Below are 25014 nucleotides of genomic sequence, written 5' to 3'. Positions count from 1 at the left end.
CAATGTTTTGAAGCTAACCTAGCAGAAACACACTTAGAAATTTGTCTCGGCTCCAAATGAAGTTTTCACTTGTCTTCATCCTGTAAATGATTATTATTATACTGACTGTCAGTAGCTAACATACGTTTGTTGTTACTCACTCAGCAGGAGCCGCTTCTCAAGGTAAACATTTCGATGAAGAAAGTAATGCTTCTGTGAGCACTGCTCGGGATGAAACCCGCGATGGATTTTACATGGAAGATGGAGAACATTCGATGACTCAGATGCTTCATGACCGAAGTTTTGCCTTTTCTTTCTGGCCCAAGGTTGGACAAAACACTATTCTTATTTTTCAATGTGGTTTGTAAATGATCTTCTTGAATGACAGAGTGCTTTTTAAGGTCGGAAAACCGATGCGATCTGTGATGTGTATATTTGTGGGTAGCTAATATTACTTGGAGTCCATTTTGTCACCACAGAATAGTTGATTTTGATACTTTGTGCTACCCCCTCTAAACCAACCTTCTTTTTGTCTCATTTGATGCTTTGCTGCAATTTTGTCGCAATAGTATTGCTGAAAACTTTGTGTGCAGTTCTTAGGGATCGAAAATGCATTCCTTCTGGTTGCATTCAGTAGTTGTCAGTGTCCACCATCTATCCAGTTTGTTTGATGGATGTTCGTGATTGAGGGGGGGATATATAATATTTGTAATGGCAAGAAGCACTTTTCATAGGTTCTACAGGTGACTGATTTAATTATTTCAATTCTGATTTTGTGTTGTAATATGCTAGGGCAAGCATTATTGTAGGAATTATTCAGTGTCCCATCTATTTTATGGAAGTAGGTTTAGCACTGTTAGAACAAAAATTATGTCGTTTTTAAGCCTGTATTAAAACGCTTGATCAGTTTTTACCATTTTTTTCACACCACAATTGATCCTTCTAATCTGTACTTTGTAAAGGTGTATTTTGCTTCTACAAAATAAACCTATTGAGACAGTAAGCAACTCTTAAGCACTCCTTCCCTCCGCACGCTTTCTCTTTAGATACACAAATCAAATGTGTGTATGTATATGTGTGTGTGTGTGTGTGTGTATATAAATATATATATATATATATATATGTGTGTGTGTGTGTGTGTGTGTGTTTTTACCTCAAGGCAATGGCCCCTAGGCAATATTTTTTCTCCAACCGCCTGCCCGTATTGTTTCTTTTACTTGTACAATGCTCAGCTCTGGAGTTCTCTACAGTTTATGAACGCAATAGAACCATAAATATTTTGTTACTTTAAGAAAATAGAGCTGCAGTTTTAATCTGCCATGAGTGAATAAAAAAACAAAGTGGTATAGAACTTCAAAGTGTAGAGGTTATGAGGTTACTCTTGTTGTTTTGGAGAAAGGCACGAGCAAGGAATGACGGTGACAACAAACGGCTAATATGGAGTTATAGGCTAAATCTGATTCCTTTTAGTGCTTACCCTTCCAAAAGTACCTTACATTCATACAGGCATGATTTTGTAGCAACATTAATTTGACTTGAAACATAGAATCTGTCTCCCCAGGTCCATGAGGCCCTGCACTCAATCAAAACAATTTTACTTCATGATTTCAAGATTGTTGTGTAATGTATTCTTGCATCACCACAGTAGCTTCCGAGAGCTAAAAACGAAACAAAATGCATCTCCTCATAAAGCCCAAGCATAGTAGTTAGGCTTGTGGCTTGTTGATATGAAATGTATAGTATGTGGCTTCTACTTAAACCCATATTCGTTTAGAAAGCCTTTCCCTGTAGAAAATGTGTTTAAGTCTGTAAGCTAACACGATTGAATGACTGAACGAATGCTGTTCATTTTAAAGCTCCCATTCTGTTTTTCTGTGTTTTCATGAAATCCGCTTAATTTATGGAATAACAATTAGTTGAAATGTTTTCATAATTCAATATTCATGACTTCATAAATCTGCATGTTACTTTGAGTTTGCCTAGTAGTTGTACTCCAGTCTTGCGCTTACTAAACACCATTTCAGACCCATCGAGTTAAAAACAGCTTGACTTAACAGACTTATTTCTAAAAGAAAACATTTTATCAGCAGTTGGTGAGATTTGCAGCTAGGTGGCTAAAATCTGATCCAAAAAACAAAAATGTTTTATCGTTCTAATACTGAATTTAAAATTTGAGCTTACTTGTAAAACTCAGAAAAAAGCATGTTTTTGAAAAGTTTTATTTTTTTAAAACATGCTTAAATAGTTAATGAAATGCGTTTTAATTGCTTTAGTGTCGAATTTCAGTCCGTTGACTATTGGATGTTTATTAACCTAACGCTGCAGTGCTTTCTTTAGTGATAATGGATGTGAAATTAAAATTGATATTTTTGTTCCCTACATTTCATAGTGCCGTACTTTATTAATACTAATGACGAGGGAGCTCTTCCTGGGACAGAGTTAATGACTTAGCATTTTTGATCCTCACTACCGCCATTTTAAAATTATGATAGCAGCTACTTAATATTCACTTCCTGGTTGGTTTCTTTGCAAAAAAGTGAGTCTAACAAAGCCCTACCAGCTGCAAGTGTCGCCTTCTTGAAAAATAACTATTTATTTTGGAGTACAAAAATCGAGAATTACTATTTCAAATCACGATTTGTTTGTGGCAGTCTAGTGTTTTTGGAGCAAGTGGATATTCTTGATAATACAGTACTTCATGTTGTAGTTTAGAACAGCAAGCAATGTTAAAAATTCTGATCAGTTGTTCTATGCTAATGGAACCATGAATTGGTAACCCTGGTAAAGTTCTTTTACTATGCTTGCTCACTTTACTTTCTGCAGGATCGAGTTATAATCAACCGATTAGATAACATCTGTGAAACTGTATTGAAGGGAAAGTGGCCGGTAAAAATACGCCAGATGTTTGATTTCCAGGGACTCATCCCTGGATATACACCAAGTGCAGTGGAGAGTCCCCTACAGAAAAGGAGTTTCGCTGAGCTCAGCATGGTTGGTCAAAGCAGCTTCAGTGGCAGTGAAGATATTGCTGCATCTCCTCAGTTATCAAAGGCAGGTTATGCTTTTATATAATTTTACTATATATGAAATGTTTTTATAATCATTTAACTTCTCCCTCCCATTACCCCCACAGCACTCGCACCTAGTAAGTCTTGTAGCGACTAGTTGATGTGATGGATAGGCTTTTGTACTGTGCTGAATGCCGTCCACTTATTAAGGAAAATCGCAGAACAGGGTTTGTAATTTTATATACGCAAGTCCTGACGTCAAACCAGCAAACTACGCACTCGCAGCCCAACTTTGTTTTCCTTCTCTCTGACATTACTGTAAAATGTAGGGAAAATTTACATTTTCAGTCAGCGGATCTTCACTAAGTGACAACTTGTGTACACTGAATGGTGCTACCTGCAAGCAGGATCTCGGAAGATTTTACAAGAAGACATTTTGTTAAAAAGATATATATTTAACCATAGATTATCATAAATTCTTTTAGAAGATGGTCCGACTCGAATTTGCTTCTCAACTTTTTCTTTAAAAAAAAAAGAAAAATCTTGCATATAAGGCAGAGCACATACATTCACAGAAACATAGGGTTCTATGCTTTGGGCCCTTGCACTTAACCTTTTATCCTAAAAGGCACAGCCTCAACAGTTGACTGGCAGTTAAGTTTCCAAATTTTCTGAGTCATACCTGTAAACTGGCCTCTAACCACTCTTCTATTTTATTAACTATGTTCAGACTTATTGCGAAAATCTTAAACCAGAAAAGCTGTGAGGCGGTTGAGCTTTCCTTTGGCCATGTCAAAAAAACATCATGCACCTTTTTCAGGGGAGAACCAGAAAATATAATTGGTCGCATCGTTTATGCATTCCTAAGTGTCCCCCTTCATAGACATTAAGGCCGTCAACATCAAGGAGATAAACTTTAGAAAAGTACACTAAATTGGATCTTTCATAGATTCACAAACTTGCATTATTCCCTGACGTTATGCTGGTAAACTAAGAATGTGTCTATGAAAGATAACTATGCTGTACAACTGTAGTTACAAGTAATTAACTTTTCCAGCATTTGCTAGTACATAGAATCACAGACTTTAATTCTTTCCCATCATTATGTGGGGCATCCTGGTGCACACACTTTAATAAAAGCTGTGTACGAAATGCATTTATACAATACATTACAGCACATTCATGTCTGATGTGATAGGGTGACAACCCCTGCTGTACCCCTTTTTTGCGTGAGTAACTTCTGCCCTCTTAACCAAGGCTATGCAATGATTGAGGTAAAAGCATATTTATAAGCATGAGCTCAAACCTTTTGTACCTATAATCCTCTAGGGAGATTGCATACCTGTTCACCCCTGGAATAGGTCTGCCCACTCCCTAATAGCTGGGTGTCCTTGGCTTTTATCATATCTGACACATGTATAAAGAATGCCTCTTACAAGTGCACAGGTGTGTGCGTGTATGTAACTGGACTGATGAGTTCTGGGGTTAAGGACACCCCTTGTGTCAGCTACACCAGTTGATTGTCTCCTTTGTGCTGGGTTGGCTGTGTATATTTCAAATTTTCGAGTCTGCGACCTCCTGTTCTTTTCGATGAAACTGGTGCACCATGTGGGGTGACGTAGACTGCACAGTTCCTTTGTCCTAGCTAATGTTTCTCCTTCTAAAAAGAAACCAATCCCTTCCATTTCCTGTTTTGTGCCTATCACCCATAGAAATGGACTCTAAAAGGGGCCAGTTCAAATCCTCATGATCTAGTCCAGCTGTCCTCTTTATGAAAACTAGGGTATGAATCCCACAAATGTACTTCATGACCGCATGAAAAAAGGTCAACTAGTAATGAATGGAGCCTGTGGGCTTTTGAAAATGAAAGCCTGATTGGTTCTGGATGTTCAAGAGGAGGATAAGTACTGGCCCTCTCGTACATTAATTCATTCAACTTGTCGACTAAGTTTCGAGGAGGCCAGTGCACCAGAGCAAGAGAGAAGAGTACAAGATGTGCTCAAATTTCCTTTAACTGGACAACTGCAGTCTCGGAACACTGGCTTTCTGTGGGTGCTCCTGCCGCTGTAAAAAATTCTACTTAGACTGATATATTGGTATAATCTGAGATGCAGACCTCCGCTGCAAAAAACACATTAAGATAAAAAGTGAGAAGCGGTCCACTTTTGTCTGGTTCAAACTTTAACCCAATAGACAGATTGGGGTCTTACATTGGTCCCAAAGGTTGGAATCCTGTTGCCTAGGTAGGTTTAGGCTATTTTCAGAGATGCTTCTATTTTTTGAGGAACATCCTTGGTACTTGGAGGCGGTTTGACCAAAGCAGAGCCTATGTACCCGTATTCCCATCACACAAACTCATATTTTTAGAGACTAGTCTATGGGGGCTTCCAAACATTACAGTGCCACCCTGAAGGATTCCCGAAGGTTAGCTTTGGGCATGAGGTCACTATTAAATAGGTTTCTAGTGCGAAGGTGCTATAAAACCTTTGGAGTTGGGTCTCTGCCAAGCAGCTTCTAGGATATTCTGGTTGTAAGTGTACTGTTTTAAAGATCTTTTCGTTTAGCATAATAAAGCACTGACTATAATTGAAATGTTTCAGTGTTAACTACTGTGGTATAATTATTTGGGTTTCTAAAATCTCCTTGAATAGGCTTTGACTGCTCTCCCTCACTACCCAGGACAGTCCAATATCTAAAAAGGAGTAACTTTGTTCTCCTCTAGGAAGTACAACATTGTTGTGGCCTTGAGACACAAGTGGCAAATTACATCACTCTTAAGAGTTAACATCTGACTTTCCCCCGGGACCTTGGCATTAGTTTTTTGTTGTTGCTCCTAGCAACTTGAGGTGTGTGTGTGTTTGTGTATATGTATGTGTATATATATATATATATATATATATATATATATATATATATATATATATATATGCAATATTGCTACGACTATCTCTGTAATCACCATGAGTATTGTGAAAACAATTTGCTTTAAATACTGTTTTATATGAAACAAATAAATGTTAGTTTTCTCTAGTAAACTGTTCTGTTCAGACAGTTTAACTGTTCATGTGGGCCTCGCTAAAAATTCTACACAAATTGTCTAATTCTTAATATTTTTAATTAGTAAAAACAGTGTATTGAATGTTCTGAGTATTCCTATTTTGTCAACAAGGCACATTTGAGGCATGACAATCTATAAAATATGCCTTCAGTGGAGCTATGAAATTCAAGTAAGTTTTTTTCATTAAAGTTTCATAATAAGTCGTTTTTTTCACACTTTTAGTTGACACAGTAGCTAGGTCAAGTGCATGAGGAAGTGTGTTGATATTTTAGGCAAATGACACTTAGTGGCTATTCATTCATCAAAAGAAGGAAGGTGATTTAAATTGAGAAGCATTTGGTAACAGATTGTCTTTATTGTTAGGATAATTCACTGAATTTACAACTTCCAAGGCAACGCAGGAGAAGACGACGAAAGATTGAAATTGAGGCAGAAAGAGCTGCAAAACGGAGGAATCTAATGGAAATGGTGGCCCAGTTGCGTGAGTCCCAGGTGGTAGCTGAAAATGGACCTGAGAAACATGTAGATTTATCCAAGGATCCAAGAGAGGCAACAAGTTCTACCTCAAATTTTGCATCTGTTACCCCCAAGTACATCTTGACTAATGCTTCCTCTTCTGTCTCTGATGCCTTTAAAACTCAAATGGAGCTTTTACAAGCAGGTCTTGCTACACGTATGCCTTCAAGGCATCTGCTTAATGGTTCTTTTATGGATTGCGAACCTCCAATGAAGAGAAGGAGAGGAAGAAGAAAAAACGTTGAAGGCCTTGATTTGCTGTTTATGAGCAACAAGCGGACATTGTCTCTGGTAAGGACAGTAACTCTCCTTTCACCCAGTATGGCTATCTTGATATATTTTCTGAGACATCAGCAAAGAATCCTCAATAGCATGTATGGAAATTAAATCCGTCGTTTAGATTAATTTGATGTAAATTTATCCCGGAATGCTAGCCAGATATGCTACAATGTACTTGACTTATTCAGAGCCCATTTTATTCTATTCCACTCAGTAGATTGCTCTCTGAAGCTAAATACGTTTTTGTAATAAAATAGGCCTCTTAAGTGCAGAAACGTGACATTCTCTAAAAGTACATTCATCTGTGCTTTTTGCTTGCAGCTCATTTGAATTTGTTTTCACAGATCACATCATGATCTTTGTGATACACTTATTCAATGGGCCTTCAGATGGGCAATTTCAATATTTACAGTAATTTAAGTTGTGTACTATTATAATTAGCAAATTTTGAATTTGTCATCTGACATGGTTGAACTCCTCAGCTCAGAAGTAGTTCAATTGTGTACCTCCTTTTTATATCGTAATAACATTCCCATTTCGCCATGGTAATTAGCAGTTGATGATTCTCAAGCATCCAGCATTTGATCTTCATTAATATTAATCCACTGAGAATATCACTACTTGTGTGCAAAATTCAGAAATATCTTCATAAAATGTAAGTTCTTTTTTTCAAAATGACATATCAATAAAATTGAGACATTTAAGCTGAGGCTGAAAAGGAGTTTACTTTTTTTTTGTTGTGCAAAGGCAACTTATAGAATGATATGGAGGTAGGCGGTCATCAAGTTTATTGGAAGGACTTTTTGACACTACTTTAATACAGTCATGGTTCTCACTGTCCTGGTACAGTTTCATTTAGGTCCGTTCAATTTTATGGAAGGGCCAGAGAAAGATTTTAATTACACATGTCCCATCTTTCTTCTGGTTTAGTGAGCACTGGATTGCTCGGTTTATGAAATCATATAAAAATGCTCCCAATAGAGAAAAAGTACTACAAGTAGGTAATTTGTCTTTCCTCGTTATTCAGAGACCACCTGGTACAGCTTTCTCTTCTAAAGAAAGTCATAGCGTTTCTTCCAGAAAGCAACTTCAGAACTGCTGTTGGAAGCTTCGTACTCTCAAATCTGGATAGTGGATAATGCCATGAACTTCCATGCTGACACTTGCTGCAGCACAACCTGTCAGTGCTTAAACAGATATGGTTGCATCACCCTTATTCTGATGGAATGTCATTGGCTCCCGCACTATCTTCCAAACCAGCTACATCATTTGCAAAGCCCGCTTATCTTGCAAACAAGCTCACCATCTGTGGTGCTTCTCGGCACACCCGTAGCCAAGATACCATGATACTGCAGACTAAGTGTGAATAAAAACCAACATTCCTGTATCCATCAGGACCGCCCCAATGCTGCTCTAGTTTAGACTGACCTGTTTAAAGAACACTACATCGTAGTGCATTAACAGTCAACATCCCAGCTTCCACTCTTATTACTCGTTGACTTTGACCATGTGCAGCACTCCACTGCCTTTTGGCTCGCTTCGCACTATAGAAATACCATAGGCATTGAACCCTTATTTCTTCATCTTAAACCACATGTAATATGTTGGACCAGACCACTCTTCTGAATAGACTCAATCTGCAGTTGGAAATTTTAGACAGTCATCAAATGAGACCGTAGGCATTTCATACAAATGGGCACTGACAATGGGGTCACATTACCTTTTCTGTGGCCCTCTAATGCCCATTCCCTGTAGGGAAACTATAGCTGTCACCCTAACTTGTGAATACCTCCATGAGGGAATCTATCTTGCAGTTTATGTGGAAGTAAATTAACTTTTAAACTCTAATCTAATTCATAAAGCACCACAGAGAATATTCATGCCTCATAACTTCTCCTAACAGCCCAGCACAATTCTGAGGTCTATCAGGCTACTTTAGCCCTAAATCCCTAAAGAGGTAAATAGACATTTGTCAAAATACCTAATTTTGGATGTTGTGTATGACTCACTCCAGTGTCCCAGTGCCCATACATTGCCATTGGGGTACTGTGGACAGATGATTATGCACTGATAATTCTTGAACACCTGATCTGACATTTGGTTTTCTTATGGTGCATTTCAAAGGGGCTAGCAGAGTTCTCCATTAAAATGGATTTTAGAATGTTTGGCACTATGGATCCGCTGAACAATCAGACATTTGTAGCTTTCAATATGTCAGTTTTTTTTGTTTGTTAGTAGTTTTAATGATGAGCACAGCATGAGTGAGGGCTTGAGGTTGCAGAGATTGGAGGGGAAGGATGTGTACTGCTTGATTTTGAGAGGACAAACTTTAAGAGTGACTGTTTTCATGATGAATTGGTTGCTTGGGTATTAAAAGTGCCTGAGTGGGTTTTACATGTATTTAAAGTGCTGAAAGGGTTGTGGAAGTCTTTAATAATTCTGAAAAGCTCTTAGGTTGGATATTTGGCGCGAAATGCATTGTTGCTCGCAGGTCCTCTTGACTTTCTGGTTGAGTTTTAGACTCTTTATTGCATTTTTTATCCTTGAAGTTATCTTCCAAAGACTTTTATGAGAGTTCTAGTTTGTTTTCCCTAACTTTATATTCTTTTATGGACACTTCTGTGCCATATCCTTAGTAAGTTGAAATGGGGTCTTGGAAAATGTTTACTTGTAGACAGTTTGGTTGCAATAGGAATATTCAGTGAGAAATGGATGATGTGATGATCACTATATGTAATATAGTGGGTCATGCTTTGGAAGGGAAAATATAGTGTGGCCCACTGAATGGATGGAACTAGTGAACACTTGGTGGAGGCCAGGTGCTTAAGTGTTGGGTAGAAGACCGGTCTGATAGTGATGGTTTATACAGCATGATCTTCAGATCCCCTAGAATACACAGGTTCTTGTAAGCGATAATAATGTCTGCTATTGCGCCCAGAAAGGCAACTGCAGATGCAACATTTTGAGTGTTTGGACCATATGAGGAGGGTAGAAGCCAAAAACTTTGCAGCTGGAGAGCTTCTGAGTAGCATAGAGTCACATCCCAAGATTAAGCACTTGATGTCTGATTTAGGTAGGGGGATTTTGTGGGCCACTGCTTGTCCTCCATCATTCTTCAGATGAAGATGATTTCTGAATAGAATTAGGTATTGGTCAAGGTATTGCATTATGTATAATGGGACGTGCATTTTTGCCCAGTTGGGTCTCAGTGAAAGTGGAGCGGAATAAAATTGAAGGCGGTGCTTTTGGTATCTTTAATGGGAGATTGGGCATTCGATGGTAGTGATAGAAGATATAGTTTAAATTGGTACAGGAATGGGTTCCGGTTCATTTATTGAATGATTTACTGTTTCAGAGGCACTATATACTTCTTTAGATAATTATTTTGACAAAACATGCTTTCTCCTTTTGATCACAGCAGATATTTAGTACTGCAATTCGCCCTCACCAGTTCAGGTTTACCACATTTGCACTGCAATGCATTAGAATTTGAACAGAACTCTTTCCTGCCTCACTCCAGTGTAGATGAGATCTGCCTATTTTGTGTCAAAAGTACAGTTTCCAAGATCAGTTATATTTGAATATTTATCAGCATTCAATGAATCCTGCTTCTTCAGCAGCTGTCTTACTCAATGTCCACTACAACCGCAATTTAGTTATCCATTGTCTTTTACTAAAGTAGAAGTGGGACCGCCTGACTATTCCACAGCTCTGCTAAAAGAGTTTGAAGAAGCATATTCAGCAAATATATATTTTCTGACCAACTTCTTGGTGATTTGCCTACCGTCATGAATGATGAAATTCATCTGTCGGCACTAATTAATTCTGTTGTTACTGTGTAGAACTATTGCCAGAACCTAATCCTTTCGCAGGCTACTAAGAGCTTTTTCTTTTCTTTGTCTCCCCTCACCAAAGCAGTAAAAAGTGGACTGTGTTGTACAGCTTCTCCATACTCAGATGCTGAAGCTGAACCTAGCGAAACCAAATGGGATGATGGACGGAGCGTTTGAGCAAATCAAACACTCACCCCCAGTCAACTGATCTGGGTTTAATCCATCATTCTTTAGCTCACTCCACCACCCCGGTTCAGACATGGCCATATGCAAATCAGTCTGACCCTGTGCCTCATGGGAACAGTTCAGCCCAAACTGCCAAGCCATGTCTTCCCTGGACTGGAAACAAGCATCCTGGGACCGGTTTCGGGTTCATAACCCTCATCAGCCATGCTATCTTGTATTCAGTGGCAAAGTGAGCAAGGGACCCACGTCTGGGCATACCCTGCCAACTTAGGGCGAACAAAGTGATACCAAAGGACCTGGCCTGGCAGTTCGGGCTGGACTGTTGCCATTGGGCACAGGGTCAAGACTTATTTGCATATGGCTAGGTCCAAACTGGAATGGCATGGTGAGCAAAAAAACGATGGATTTAGGCCCAGATCTCTGTACTGGGTGAATGTATGACATTGTTCTGCATTCTGTCCATCAATAGTTCTTTTTGCATTTGTCACCCCGAGTGGGACCGGTATGCTCAGACGTGAGTCCCGTGCTCTCCATGCCACTAGAAACTGACAAAACTGAAGTCCTGATCTTCGGCAGACACGCCACCCTCTGAAATGACTTCTGATGGCCATCGGAACTTTGACCTACCCACACTCCAAAAGGCCACACCCACAACCTTTGCATCATCCTGGACAGCGAACTCTCCATGAACCGTCAGGTCAACTCAGTTTCCTCAGCCTGCTTCCACACGCTATGCATGCTATGCAAAGTCTTCAAGTGGCTCCCCATCAGCACCAGGAGAATGGTGACGCAGGCCCTCTTCGCCAGCTGACTGGACTACTGCAATGCACTCCATGCAGGCCCCACCACCAAACTCAGGAAAAGACTCCAGACCGTGCAGGACACCGAACTCAGACTGATCCTCGACCTACCCAAGATGACCTACATCACCCAGCACATAAGGTCCTATACTGGCACCCCTTCCAGAAGAGCTGCCAATTAAAGCTTTTGACCCACGCCCACAAAGCCCTCCATGACCAAGCAGCAGTCTTCATGAACCACCACCTGCTTTTCTACCAACTTACCAGGAACCTCTGCCTTGCACCTCTTGCCCTCGCTCAGATACCACATATCTGCTGCCTTGGCTCTGGAGGACGCTCCCTCTCCCATCTCGCCACCAAGTCCTGGAAATGCCCTCCTCCTCCAACTCCGCTCTTCCCCCTTGTTGACCCACTTAAGGAAGGGATTCAAGACCTGGCTCTTCGAATGATAACCTGCAGCACAGCGCCTGGATACCCTCTTGGGTGATAAGCAGCGTTAAATAAATACCGCTTAATTGATTGATTGAAAGCCCCTCTAGAGATCTGGTAACAATTGAAGAGCTTACAGTGTTGCAAGTACAAAGCCATCTTTTGTTTTTGAAAGTGGACCTTTTAAGGTATTTCATATTGAAAGAGTTCTAAGGTCTCACAATAAAGTTTGTTTGAATTCAAATTAACAAAAATACCCAAGGTAAGAACTGATTAGACAAAGCATTTCTTTACTGGTAGTTCTAGTTCTCCAGCATTTAATTATTAATATATTCACATGCTAAAGTTAAGATTGTGTGCTGGAAAACTGCTTTTACTGTTTTTTCTTATTCTTCAGCATTGCATCACCCATAGATTCACTACCGCTGATATTCTTTAGTTTACACTGATTTCTATTGAGTTTTCTGCTTGCACAACTTGAGGTGCGCATACCCACTCTAAAGTAAAACAAGCAATTTAAACTCCTTCTCTTTGAAAGCCCCACACTGACACCATAACTAAAACACTACTAGTACCAATAACTCACTCCATCTCACACCCACATCCTCTGACCATCAACGTGCAAAAAGGTACTTTTCCATGGCAAGAAGTCCAGGGCCTGTAGTCGCTTAGGGCAGGCTGGACCTCTTTTGTCTTCATTTAGGTGAATTGGAATAGGGTCCCAGATTTTATTAAATATGCAGGTTTCTCCCTTCAATTTGTATGCTAGTTTCTCATAAGTGAGCAGTTGCTAAAGTTTCTGGAGTCACAGTTCTGTACTTGGAATCGTTACCTTGGCCATAGCTTGATTTGTTTGGCAGCGACTAGTAATAAGATTATTTTCGCTCCGGTTGAGAATAATGGATAAGCTTCATCTGATGGGTCCCTCATATTCTGAAAAAAACTGGACTTCCATCTATGTTTGCCATGACCATAATAATTGCAGAATTATGCCTTGCTCCCAACATTGTCTATCGCATGTAGTCATAAGGGGGTGTAATGCCACCAGTATCTTATATAGTGTTTCTTGTCCTGTTTGTGTTGTGCAAAATTGTTTGCCTGTATACGAACGGCATCGCATTGTTTCTGACCATTGTAAAGCTAAGATCTTTCTCCAGATTTTCTGAAGACAAAATAGTGTTGTGGGGTACCTGTGTTGAGAATGGCGTAGATCCTAGAAACTAAATGTCATGTGACGGTTTGGAGGAATTTTTCAAGTCATAAGTAGTCTTGTTTGGTTTTCCTCCCTAATGCATGATTGTGAAACATATATCATATCATTAAATAGCGTATTTACCCGTTGTGATACAAATCTTTAGGCCAAAAGCATCCCTGTATTCTCCACAACTGAAAAATTATATCAAGACCTGGGGGAAAAATCCATATTCCCCATACCTGGAGTAATGGGGGATGGGTAAGAGAGAGATCCCTTATGGCTGGTGAAATAGTCGCAGGTCTCTAACGTTACTCTTGTTACAGGCGAGATTTGAAGGTTTCGACACCTGTTGCTTTGGGACCCAGGGGACCTCTGCTAATGGGTGGGCTGTTAGATTTATCTATGATCTATGAAGCACCATATCTTGTATGTTTTTTCCCGGAGCCATTTAACCACATAACATATCTGTGTGACGTCATAATAGTGGCCTATTAAAAACAAAAGGGATTTGCCCATACCAACCCACATAAAATAACAAGAAAAACGGTACATAGTGGGATCGATTATAACCCGTGGTAATGTTTCACAGTGAAATCATAAATTGTTTATTAGAAATGTGACTTAGACATTGCCTACAAACCAACGCAATTTATTAGAACTGCCAAACAATAAATATATCTAAAATTCTTTTCTTTTTTACTTCAAAGGCTCTAGACAGAAAATCACAGTACATCACAAACATCCGCCTTTTACTTTAAGGTCTCAGGACTTAAACATATATTAATAAAATATCACAAGCATCGACTGCAAGAAGGATTATGCAATATCAATCCATTCTTTCCCCTCATTGACTTTAAATACATTATAGGTGTTTGTTTTAGTTTGTGTTTAATCCCTTTGGAGGTAGTATAATGGCATGGAGTCAACTGGAAAACCATTTGTTGTTTTACTCCCTTTGGAGAAACTAAATTAATCAAAAGGCCGTTTTATATAGTGGGACTCCTCCACTTACGAGAGTCGATGCATTTTGGCCTGTAGCCTCCTCAGAACAGAAGAAAGACAAGAAAACACATACCACATGTACTGTACTGCTAATCATCAGCCATGTTAGCAGAATAAATCGGAAGAAAGGCTCAGCTTTCTTTACATACGTGCTACTTCTTCCTAAACTTAGCCATCATGTCAAGGAGCCTGAAGCCCAAGTGGAATGAATATTAGTGCTGAAACGCCAGTGAAATTAAGGCACACTGTTGTGTTCTACTTACACCTTGTCACGCCGCAGTGTTCCATGATTTTTTACTCTAACATGGTTGGTTATGAATAATAAGCTCCACACTGTGTTTGCTTGTCTTTCTCTGCATCCAAAAGCAGCACTACCACCTGCTTGTGGCATTTCCACTCCAGTTCCAGCAGATGGAGAGCTCATTTTGTGAAATCACTAGTAGATCTTGTAGAAATAAAACCAGTCTGGTGTGGATCGGGAGAAGCACTATGGATTCTATGTGGTTTGCCAAGACTTTAGTGAAGATCTTTGCGTCTATTTTCAACAAGGAGATCAGACAACACGACAAGAGTAGAGTAGGATTTCATGATCAGAGTGATTTTTCCCTTCAGCCATGATTTGGGAATGGCCCTGGTAGTGGTTCAGGCAGTTAAACACCTCGGCAAGGAGTGGAGCTATCAAAGGCCCAAAGAGTTTGTTGAACGCTACAGCACAACAGTCTCGGCTGGGCACCTTGCCTGACTTCAAGTGTTGGATCACTGTGAGGATTTCTGCAACTGATATAGGTTCTTTCAGTTAAACAGCTCTGGGGCAGGAAAACCAGGGAGGAAAAAGAGACTGACCTTAGGTGTGGCAGCATGGGAGCGGAATCTGATTGGGAGGCTGCTTATAACTTCTTGTAGTACGAATGCGTGCAGTTTGCTTTCATTAGTTGTGTGGGTGTTTCCTGCAATATCTCTGTGATAAATCTCTGCGCTTGTGTTTAATTCAGACAGGTCGACCACATCCATTAAAGGGAATCGTTCAAGTGCCATGGGTCTCCCATCATTTTGTTACCCATCTCTCGCCGTTTGATCATAATCTGTATTAGGCCATAATCCGAGACAGTTTGTGGCACTGTATTACCTCTTGAATCATTGGAGTCAACCTCTGCTCAACTAATAAACAATCAATTTGTGCTTATGTCTGATGTGCGGCTGAAGAGTGGAAATTACATTACTAGTGTGGGGTGTACCACACAATTAAGGTTGTCTCAATAGTACTCAGCGGGGCCCAGAGTCAGGCATTGCCCCTCCCCGTTCTACCACAAAAGGGGTTGGTGATGGATTCAAGCAAGCCTGGCTGAAGACGGCTGAAATGCCAGAAACCGGTCCTAGGAAGCTTGTTTCCGGTCCAGGGAAGGCATGGCTTGGCAATTCGGGCTGGACTGTTCCCATGAGGAACAGGGTCAGACTGATTTGCATATGGCCATGTCTGAACTGGGGTGGCAGAGTGGGCTAAAGAACGGTGATGGATCAAACCCAGATCTGTTGACTGGGTGTGAGTGTTTGATTGGTTCTGATGCTCCGTCCATCACCACCCCCTTTTGTATGCAGATGTTGGGCCAGCTCTGGACAGGGCTCCACCCACACAGCAATAGTGTGCTTTCAAGAACCGCTCCACCAAAACGTAGAGTATTGCACCGACTTCGGACACTGGACGCTGTGTCGCTGTTTGTCGTCTGCCATCTTTGTCATGCGTGCCAGCCTTCCATCAGCCGGGTCTACCCCATCAAGCATCAGTAGTGTGCTTCACCTTCCCTGAGTCTCAGGGGTTTCAATTAGCAGCAGGCATCTTAATTCCCCTCCCGCCCCCCCCCCCCCCCCCCCCCCCCCTCCAGGCAATGCCCCTGTTGTCAGAATGGCTGGGGATTCCATACCTGAACCAAGAGCTCCTCAGCTAGGAGTCAGCCTTTTTCTGCTCCTGCCCATTTTAATTTGAGTTTTGGATTCAGACATGAGCAAGGTTAACATGACTGTATGGCTGTCATCCACAGAGGTGATAAAGGCCGAAGCAGCAAAGGTTGAGCCGAGTACAACTGCGATTAGAGAGTTATATGGAGCACCATTAGAGCACCATGCTGGCTATGCCATGTGATGCAAAATTGAGTAGGCTGGAGTGATTTACTTTCAAAAGCTCAGACGGAGCAAGATGGAAATATGTAGCTACGAGTCTGTTCTCATGAGAAGTGTTGTGATTCCTGCTGTCTCAGTGTGCTGGATTGGACTACCTAATTCATGCTGAGGGAGTGAAGTAGGTCATGGAAGTAGCAGTAAAGCATAACGCATGTAAAGATCAAATGTTTCAACATTTTCAAGAAAGAGGAGAGTTCAGAAACTTGAATGGTAGTTGCAAGGTGGAGGTGTGGGAGGGGGTTGGTGATATTAGCCGTTTCTTTTTGATTGGTAATGGTACATCAGCTGTCTAGCATTGTGGGTGCACACCAGTGAGAAAAGAAATGCTTAAAGGTTAAATGATAGAGGGCGTTCTGGGTGTTGGGGCAAGAGTCATCATAATTTGAGACCAGAAACCGTTCAGAGGTGAGGTTTGTAGATTGGATAAGTGCTGAGAGCGGAGGGGCCTATTCAGAAGACTGGAAGGTAGAACTAATCACAATGTTCAGAGAATATTTTCTAAATGTGTTGTCTGTGCAGTACAGTGTAGTTTTAATTTCCAGCTACCTATTAGCGATTTCCGCTTTTTGCCCAAAGCTGACGACCTCGATCAGAGGACTATCTATGCTTGTTCACTGTGTGTCCAAGCGTATAACATTAGTTTTTGCTTTGAAGCAAATGCATTATATATTGCCATGTTCAGATCCCACTAGACACACACTTTTAATAAGTAATTCAATTGTATAGTTAAGTCTCACCGTAACTTGCTCTTTCGCAGGAGGATGCAGAAGTGACCAAAGCATATGAAGAGGATGTTGAGACACCACCAACTAGAAACATTCCATCTCCCGCACAGCTGGACCCAGACGCTCACATACCGGTCATTAATTTAGAGGATGGAAGTAAACTATTGGGTGAAGATGCTCCACAGAACAAGGACTTGGTTGAATGGCTTAAATTGCATCCTACTTACACTGTCGATATGCCGAGTTATGTACCAGTAAGTAATCCATTTTCTGACCGTTTTGTTGACTTATTTCATGCAATAAAGTATCACTGAGATAACATATGGCTTTAAAAACTTGAATTTGTGTGTACTGTGTGGTACAGAATAGCGCTGTACTCTTTAAAATCAGTGTGTATTTCTCTGATGACAGTGCAATGTAAACTTACTTTTTCCATTGTTTGTGCTTCTACTTCCTCTCCAGTGCCAGCAGGGGTCAATCACAGCACCACTGCTGTCCCCCGATTGGAGAGCAAGTGGGACCATGCAGAGGAATCTGAGGCTAAGCCCTTCGATACCCTTCAATTACCAGTTACCCATCCCATCTTGGGGACAATTCTGCACTTTAGTAATGAGCTTAAACTTCCATTTTTAAAGAGTATAGCGCTGATTAGTAGTGCTTCATCTTGCATGATAACAATACATGCTTTTACATTTCCTGCGGCTTCCTCTTAACTTTGTGCATGATTCTAAACACCTGATAATCTTGTTTACGGTCTATTTAAGACTCATGTTTCATCATGCTGCATTAGCGCATGTCTAAAACACACACCCTAACCTCTACAAATGTCAAACCTTATAACCCATAGTTGCAAAGAAAAGTTAACATGACGATTTTTGGCTGAATTGTTCACGTACATTTGGCAGTTTCGTCATCATAATTCTCGTTAATTGTGTCCCTGTTCACCTCATATGCCTATCAAAAGCACAGTGCATCAAATGTTCCTTGAAATAGCTTTTCACACCGGATTCCCTGGAACTGCTATAATTCTATTTTAAACTGTGTGATTAAAGACTGACATTGACTAAAATATAAACATGTTTTCTTTTTAAAGAAGAATGCAGATGGGTTTTATTCCCCATTTCAGAAGCCTAAGCAAAAACGTCATCGATGTCGAAATCCTAATAAACTGGATATAAACACCTTGACCGGAGAGGAGAGGGTGCCTGTTGTAAATAAACGAAATGGAAAGAAGGTACTATCTTTTTAGCACTCCTATGGGTCATGGCTCTTAATCCTGTTAAATGATACATAAAGTCTGTATAGTCACCTTTGGGTAAATGAAGCCCACACTATTCTTGTTTGTTCTCATTCCATTCCTGCTGCAAACAACGTCTTAAGAAGGCACATTTGCCCTGTTTTGAAGTAAGCTACTCTGTTCTGAGCTATAGTTCTGTGTTTTTATTTGTACAAGATACTCTTGCACATTATAGCTACATATGTATAATAACGAATTATTGTTCTTCAGTAAATTGTTTTAACTAGTTGGATCCTCTGCTGTTTTACGTTGTCTTTTAAAAATGAGCAATGACTATCTAATACATTTTACGATCATCTGTGCCTGTTCTTTTTGGTGTACTACAATGCACATAATTTCAGTGTTTTCTCGTGTCAGTCGTCCTTTGTTTGTTAAATTCTCTTGGCACTACTATATTTCTGATCCTTAATGTAAGTTTTCAGATGCAGAGGCACATATACTTGGCTATAAGTCATGGCACCCCATCATAGGTGATTGTATATGAGTCAGGACTCAATAGCAGGCTATTGTAAACTAATATTCATAACCAGAGTTGGGCTAAACTAGGAAAGTTGCCATTGTAAATGGCTGTAGTTGAGAATACTGTTGAAGCTGACCATGCAAGTGTTAAAAAAAACAAAAAAAAACTGTAATCCTCATAGAATAATCCTCTTGTGCCCATAGCCTACTGCTGTGGATTAGAACGGTCTGCAGTTGGAAGTTTGTTTCCTTTCCTGTACTAGGCTCTCTCACGTATATTTAAATCTTAGCTGGAGGCCAGAACTTTGAGATCCAGGATCGCTTTTGGGTAGAGAATTTCCCCTCTAGGAGCATGATCCAGAACCTCATCAAGTTAGATCGACTTGGTTCTTGGTATTAAGTCGGTTTTGTATTTGACATGGGAAGTTTGAGAAAGTATCCAGCACTGTTAATTCCTATTTAATTTCAGTTTAATGTTTTATATTTTTGATTTTACCCATTATAAATAGGAACAGTACAAACTCTAAAAATCAAAGCTAAACATGTTCAAAGTTGCAGAATGAAACGTCTGATTAATCACCCAACAATCATTAAGTGAGCATTTCTAACTAAAGTGGTACTTTGACAAAAACAGAATAAAGAGAATGACCAGTCTTGTAAGTGCTTAAATTTGTCCAGTGGTCTGTCCCTTTCCTGCTAATATGGGTGTTCTACAAATATTGACACTGTATGTCTAACTTAACTAACTTCCCTAGCTTATTTCCACTACATTCTCTTAAGTATGATTTCCAAACCACCCTCCTCTCTACGATTACTGGCTTGGAAATGGTCCGGCATGTGCATGGCTCTGGAGAGTGTGCATCCCTGCCATATGTTCCACTCCAAGCAAGCCCTTTTTGTTTTTTATATGTTTGCCTCAGAAAACAGCAATCGTACATGTTCACCGAGGACCTCAACTGTCATTATGAGACCCCACAACCTAACTCTGAGGTCAGAAGGGCTTCCCAAAAGTTCCCCCTTTTGAAAAACTGTCCTTTCACTGAGCTGTGAGTAATGGCATCATGTGGTTATAGGCATGTCAGTTGTCACTTTTGAGACAATTGCATCAGTAGTCATTACATCGGTGGTCTTTACATGTAATTTACTTTGGGAAACGGCCTTAACCACACAGCATGAACTACGGGGGGTGAATCACGCAGGCGATGGTAGCGTGCGTGTCTAAACCACCCATATTTGTGGTTGAGGCATATGCGCGGTTTAGTTGCTGCTACTGCCAGGCGGAAGAGCAAGAAGCAGGAAGAGGAAGAATTGGGAGGAGGAGGAGAGGTAAGATGGGTTTTGAGGGGGTGGGGGGGTATTTTTCAGGGGCTGGGTAGTTTTCAGGACAGGGAGGTGGTTGTGGTAGTTTTCAGGGCTGGGGGGCGGGAGTTTTAGAGCTCAGTGCAGGAAAAGGAGAGGGGCAGCTTTGTAGGGGTTGTGGGGTAGTTTTCAGTGCTGGGGGCGGGAGTTTTAGGGCTGGGGCAGTTTTCAGGTGGAGGGGGCAGTTGGGAGTTTTAGGGCTCAGGGCAGGGAACGGAAGTGGGGTAGATTATTTGGGTTGGTAGTTTTCGGTGGTTGGGGGGTCGTGGAAGTTTTCAGGGCTGGGGCAGTTTTAGGGCTCAGGGGAAAAGAAAGGGGCAGTTTTAAGGCAGAGGGGCCAGTTGGGCTGGGACTGAGGTAGGTGGGGTTAAGTTTTAGGGGGTGGGGGCTTGTTTTAGGGCTCGGGAAGGGGGCTGGGGTCAGAGTAGTTTTAAGGGGGCTGAGTTGTAGGGCTCAGGGTAGGGGACAGGATAGGGGCAGTTTTCAGGTTGAGGGGACAGTTGAGCTGGGGTAGGCGGTAAGAAGGAATTTTAAGTTTAGGGTGTCTTTAGGTTTTAGGGCAGAAGGCCAGGAGTGTGATCTTTACCACACATGCCCATTTACCAAACATGTAAAGGCATACATGGTAAAGACGCGGTCGGGGTTTAGACCGCGTAGTTAAGGCATGCGTTTATTAATCACACAACCATTTACTTTGCATCATTGAAGACTAGTGTAGATTTTAATTAATATATATTTAATTATATGCATGTTTAAAAAAATGTTTTAAGTTATTTATAAAATAGGTTATCTGAAAGAAACAAGTTAGTTAGATTCCTCACCTTAGAATATCCTCAGGCGTCGGGCTGGATCCGGAAAGATTTTTCGTCAGCAATACCCCTTGCGCGTCGCTAGGCGTCGTCTGCGGCTCCGCGTCCGTCATCGGCGTCGTGCGCCGGAATGGCGTCATCGAAGTACTTAGACGCCGCCCTCGCGCGCTGACTTCAGTTCTTCTTTTTTCCGCGCCAGACAGCGCTGATCCGGGAAGAGCTTACCCCTTTAGTCACTTTTTGACTAAAACTTTCTGGTCTCTTGTCTACTCGATTCGAACTGGTGCCGGTAGGATGCCCGGGTTTAAAGCCTGTGACTCCTGTCATCGACTGATGTCGGTGATGGACCACCACCGCCGGTGCCTTTACTGCCTGGTGGCGGACCACGATGCGGAGTCGTGCATCGACTGCCAGGCCTTGACCTCGAAGGCAAGGCGGGAGCGGTCCTGTAAGCTTCTCGAGCTCCGCAGCCACCACCACCGCTCGTCGGAGTCGAAGTCTTCGGGTAAGTCGAAGCATGCTAAAAAGTCCAAGAGGCGACATCGCTCTTCGGACTCCCCTCGCCGGTCGCGCGACTCGGTCAAGGGTCCGGGTGGTACCACCCCCTCGGCTCAGTCGGAGCAGCAGGAGCCGCGTCCGTCCCCATACCCTCCGGTCCCTGGGACTGACGCGACTCCGGCGGAGATCAGTGCCTTCCTCTCAGCCATGAGGGGCCTGGCTCTGCCGTCGATGCCTGCCCGCGCGCCTTCGGGCCCCGCGGGCTCAACTGGGCGACCTAGCTAGCCGGCGGCTCCGGCCCCGTTGTTGACTTCGGTCCCGACACCGCAGGTCCCTGTGGGATCCAGGTCTGGATCTCAGTCGGTGCCGGTCAACCTCACGACGCCGACACCGGTTCCACCACCAACGCTGTCTCCAGACGACGCCGTTCCCCGGTTCAGCCCCGGTCCGGGCCCGGCGCCGGTGCGGCACCGTCCGGCGCCGACGGATGACAATTTCATCTACCGTCCGGCTCCGATTATTCCCCCTGTTTATCAGGAATCGGATGACTGGGGCGACTGGGAGGGGTCTGAGGACCCTCTGGCCATGCAGGCCAACTTATCTCAGGACTGGGCAGATGAGCTGGGGGGTGCCAGTGGTCTGGACACCTCCCCGGACACTGGTTTCATCTCTCCTCTGACTGTGGCTTCGGAGGAAGGTGCGGCATTTTCAGTGGCGCTGCGCAAGGCGGCCGAAGCCCTTGGGCTGGAGCTGCCTGCTGTGGCCGTGAGGACTAACCTCCTCACTGAAGTGCTTCAACCGTCAGCAAGCTCCTCGGAGCCTCTGCTGCAGTTCAATGAGGCACCAGTGGACGTTCTGAAGGGCACCTGGTCCAAGCCCTCCACAGTACCTCCTGTGGATCGGAACGTGGCCCGGCGCCACCGCCCTGCTCCAGGCGACCCCAGTTTTCTGTCCCAACACCCCACGCCCGAGAGCCTGGTTATCCAGGCCTCTACTTCCCAATCCTCCTTCCCGTCCGCTCCCCCGGATCGGGAATCCATGAGGCTAGAGCAGCTCGGTAAGAAGCTGTTCTCTTCCCTTAGTTTGCAACTGCGGTCCTTGAACACCGCTTGCCTCTTGGACCGTTATTCCCACTCTCTGTGGGATACGGTGGAGGACGTGCTGCCCCAGTGTCCGGAGGAGGCCCGGACGCGGCTCGCACAGGCTCTTGCCGACGGGCGGGATGCAGCACGACATGCTCACTCTCGCTGACTGACTGACTCACTCACTCACGCTGACTGACTGACTCACTCTCGCTGACTGACTGACTCACTCTCGCTGACTGACTGACTCACTCTCGCTGACTGACTGACTCACTCTCGCTGACTGACTGACTCACTCTCGCTGACTGACTGACTCACTCTCGCTGACTGACTGACTCACTCTCGCTGACTGACTGACTCACTCTCGCTGACTGACTGACTCACTCTCGCTGACTGACTGACTCACTCTCGCTGACTGACTGACTCACTCTCGCTGACTGACTGACTCACTCTCGCTGACTGACTGACTCACTCTCGCTGACTGACTGACTCACTCTCGCTGACTGACTGACTCACTCTCGCTGACTGACTGACTCACTCTGACTGACTGACTGACTGACTCACTCTGACTGACTGACTGACTGACTCACTCTGACTGACTGACTGACTCACTCTGACTGACTGACTCACTCTCGCTGACTGACTGACTCACTCTCGCTGACTGACTGACTCACTCTCGCTGACTGACTGACTCACTCTCGCTGACTGACTGACTCACTCTCGCTGACTGACTGACTCACTCTCGCTGACTGACTGACTCACTCTCGCTGACTGACTGACTCACTCTCGCTGACTGACTGACTCACTCTCGCTGACTGACTGACTCACTCTCGCTGACTGACTGACTCACTCTCGCTGACTGACTGACTCACTCTCGCTGACTGACTGACTCACTCTCGCTGACTGACTGACTGACTCACTCTCGCTGACTGACTGACTGACTCACTCTCGCTGACTGACTGACTGACTCACTCTCGCTGACTGACTGACTCACTCTCGCTGACTGACTGACTCACTCTCGCTGACTGACTGACTCACTCTCGCTGACTGACTGGCTCACTCTCGCTGACTGGCTGGCTCACTCTCGCTGACTGGCTGGCTCACTCTCGCTGACTGGCTGGCTCCCTCTCGCTGACTGGCTGGCTCCCTCTCGCTGACTGGCTGGCTCCCTCTCGCTGACTGGCTGGCTCCCTCTCGCTGACTGGCTGGCTCCCTCTCGCTGACTGGCTGGCTCCCTCTCGCTGACTGGCTGGCTCCCTCTCGCTGACTGGCTGGCTCCCTCTCGCTGACTGGCTGGCTCCCTCTCGCTGACTGGCTGGCTCCCTCTCGCTGACTGGCTGGCTCCCTCTCGCTGACTGGCTGGCTCCCTCTCGCTGACTGGCTGGCTCCCTCTCGCTGACTGGCTGGCTCACTCTCGCTGACTGGCTGGCTCACTCTCGCTGACTGGCTGGCTCACTCTCGCTGACTGGCTGGCTCACTCTCGCTGACTGGCTGGCTCACTCTCGCTGACTGGCTCACTCACTCTCGCTGACTGGCTCACTCACTCTCGCTGACTGGCTCACTCACTCTCGCTGACTGGCTCACTCACTCTCGCTGACTGGCTCACTCACTCTCGCTGACTGGCTCACTCACTCTCGCTGACTGGCTCACTCACTCTCGCTGACTGGCTCACTCACTCTCGCTGACTGGCTCACTCACTCTCGCTGACTGGCTCACTCACTCTCGCTGACTGGCTCACTCACTCTCGCTGACTGGCTCACTCACTCTCGCTGACTCACTCACTCTCGCTGACTCACTCACTCTCGCTGACTCACTCACTCTCGCTGACTCACTCACTCTCGCTGACTCACTCACTCTCGCTGACTCACTCACTCTCGCTGACTCACTCACTCTCGCTGACTCACTCACTCTCGCTGACTCACTCACTCTCGCTGACTCACTCACTCTCGCTGACTCACTCACTCTCGCTGACTCACTCACTCTCGCTGACTCACTCACTCTCGCTGACTCACTCACTCTCGCTGACTCACTCACTCTCGCTGACTCACTCACTCTCGCTGACTCACTCACTCTCGCTGACTCACTCACTCACTCTCGCTGACTCACTCACTCACTCTCGCTGACTCACTCACTCACTCTCGCTGACTCACTCACTCACTCTCGCTGACTCACTCACTCTCGCTGACTCACTCACTCACTCTCGCTGACTCACTCACTCACTCTCGCTGACTCACTCACTCACTCTCGCTGACTCACTCACTCTCGCTGACTCACTCACTCTCGCTGACTCACTCACTCTCGCTGACTGACTCACTCACTCACTCT

At 43.7% G+C, this 25014-nt stretch overlaps 1 protein-coding gene across 5 annotated transcripts in view; it reads left to right on the top strand.

Annotated features, from left to right (window-relative positions):
• Positions 1 to 25014, top strand: part of CHD7 (chromodomain helicase DNA binding protein 7) — an 801383-nt gene that overhangs the window by 747612 nt on the left and 28757 nt on the right. Inside the window, exons 32-37 of one of the 5 annotated variants that reach the window (XM_085605557.1) lie at positions 148 to 305; positions 2803 to 3030; positions 6409 to 6852; positions 17218 to 17439; positions 17648 to 17791; positions 18279 to 18419. In XM_085605557.1, the coding sequence (XP_085461683.1) occupies positions 148 to 305; positions 2803 to 3030; positions 6409 to 6852; positions 17218 to 17439; positions 17648 to 17791; positions 18279 to 18419 (1337 nt within the window). Of the gene's footprint in view, positions 1 to 144; positions 306 to 2802; positions 3031 to 6408; positions 6853 to 17217; positions 17440 to 17647; positions 17792 to 18278; positions 18420 to 25014 lie in introns of all 5 variants that reach the window. The other 4 variants (XM_085605555.1, XM_085605554.1, XM_085605559.1 and 1 more) reach the window with 4 other exon arrangements.

The sequence above is a fragment of the Triturus cristatus genome, chromosome 5_1 (assembly GCF_964204655.1).
Source record: "Triturus cristatus chromosome 5_1, aTriCri1.1, whole genome shotgun sequence".
Classification (NCBI taxonomy): Eukaryota; Metazoa; Chordata; class Amphibia; order Caudata; family Salamandridae; genus Triturus; species Triturus cristatus.
The sequence above is the reverse complement of the archived record's forward strand: the minus strand, read 5'-3'. Positions and strand labels throughout refer to the sequence as shown.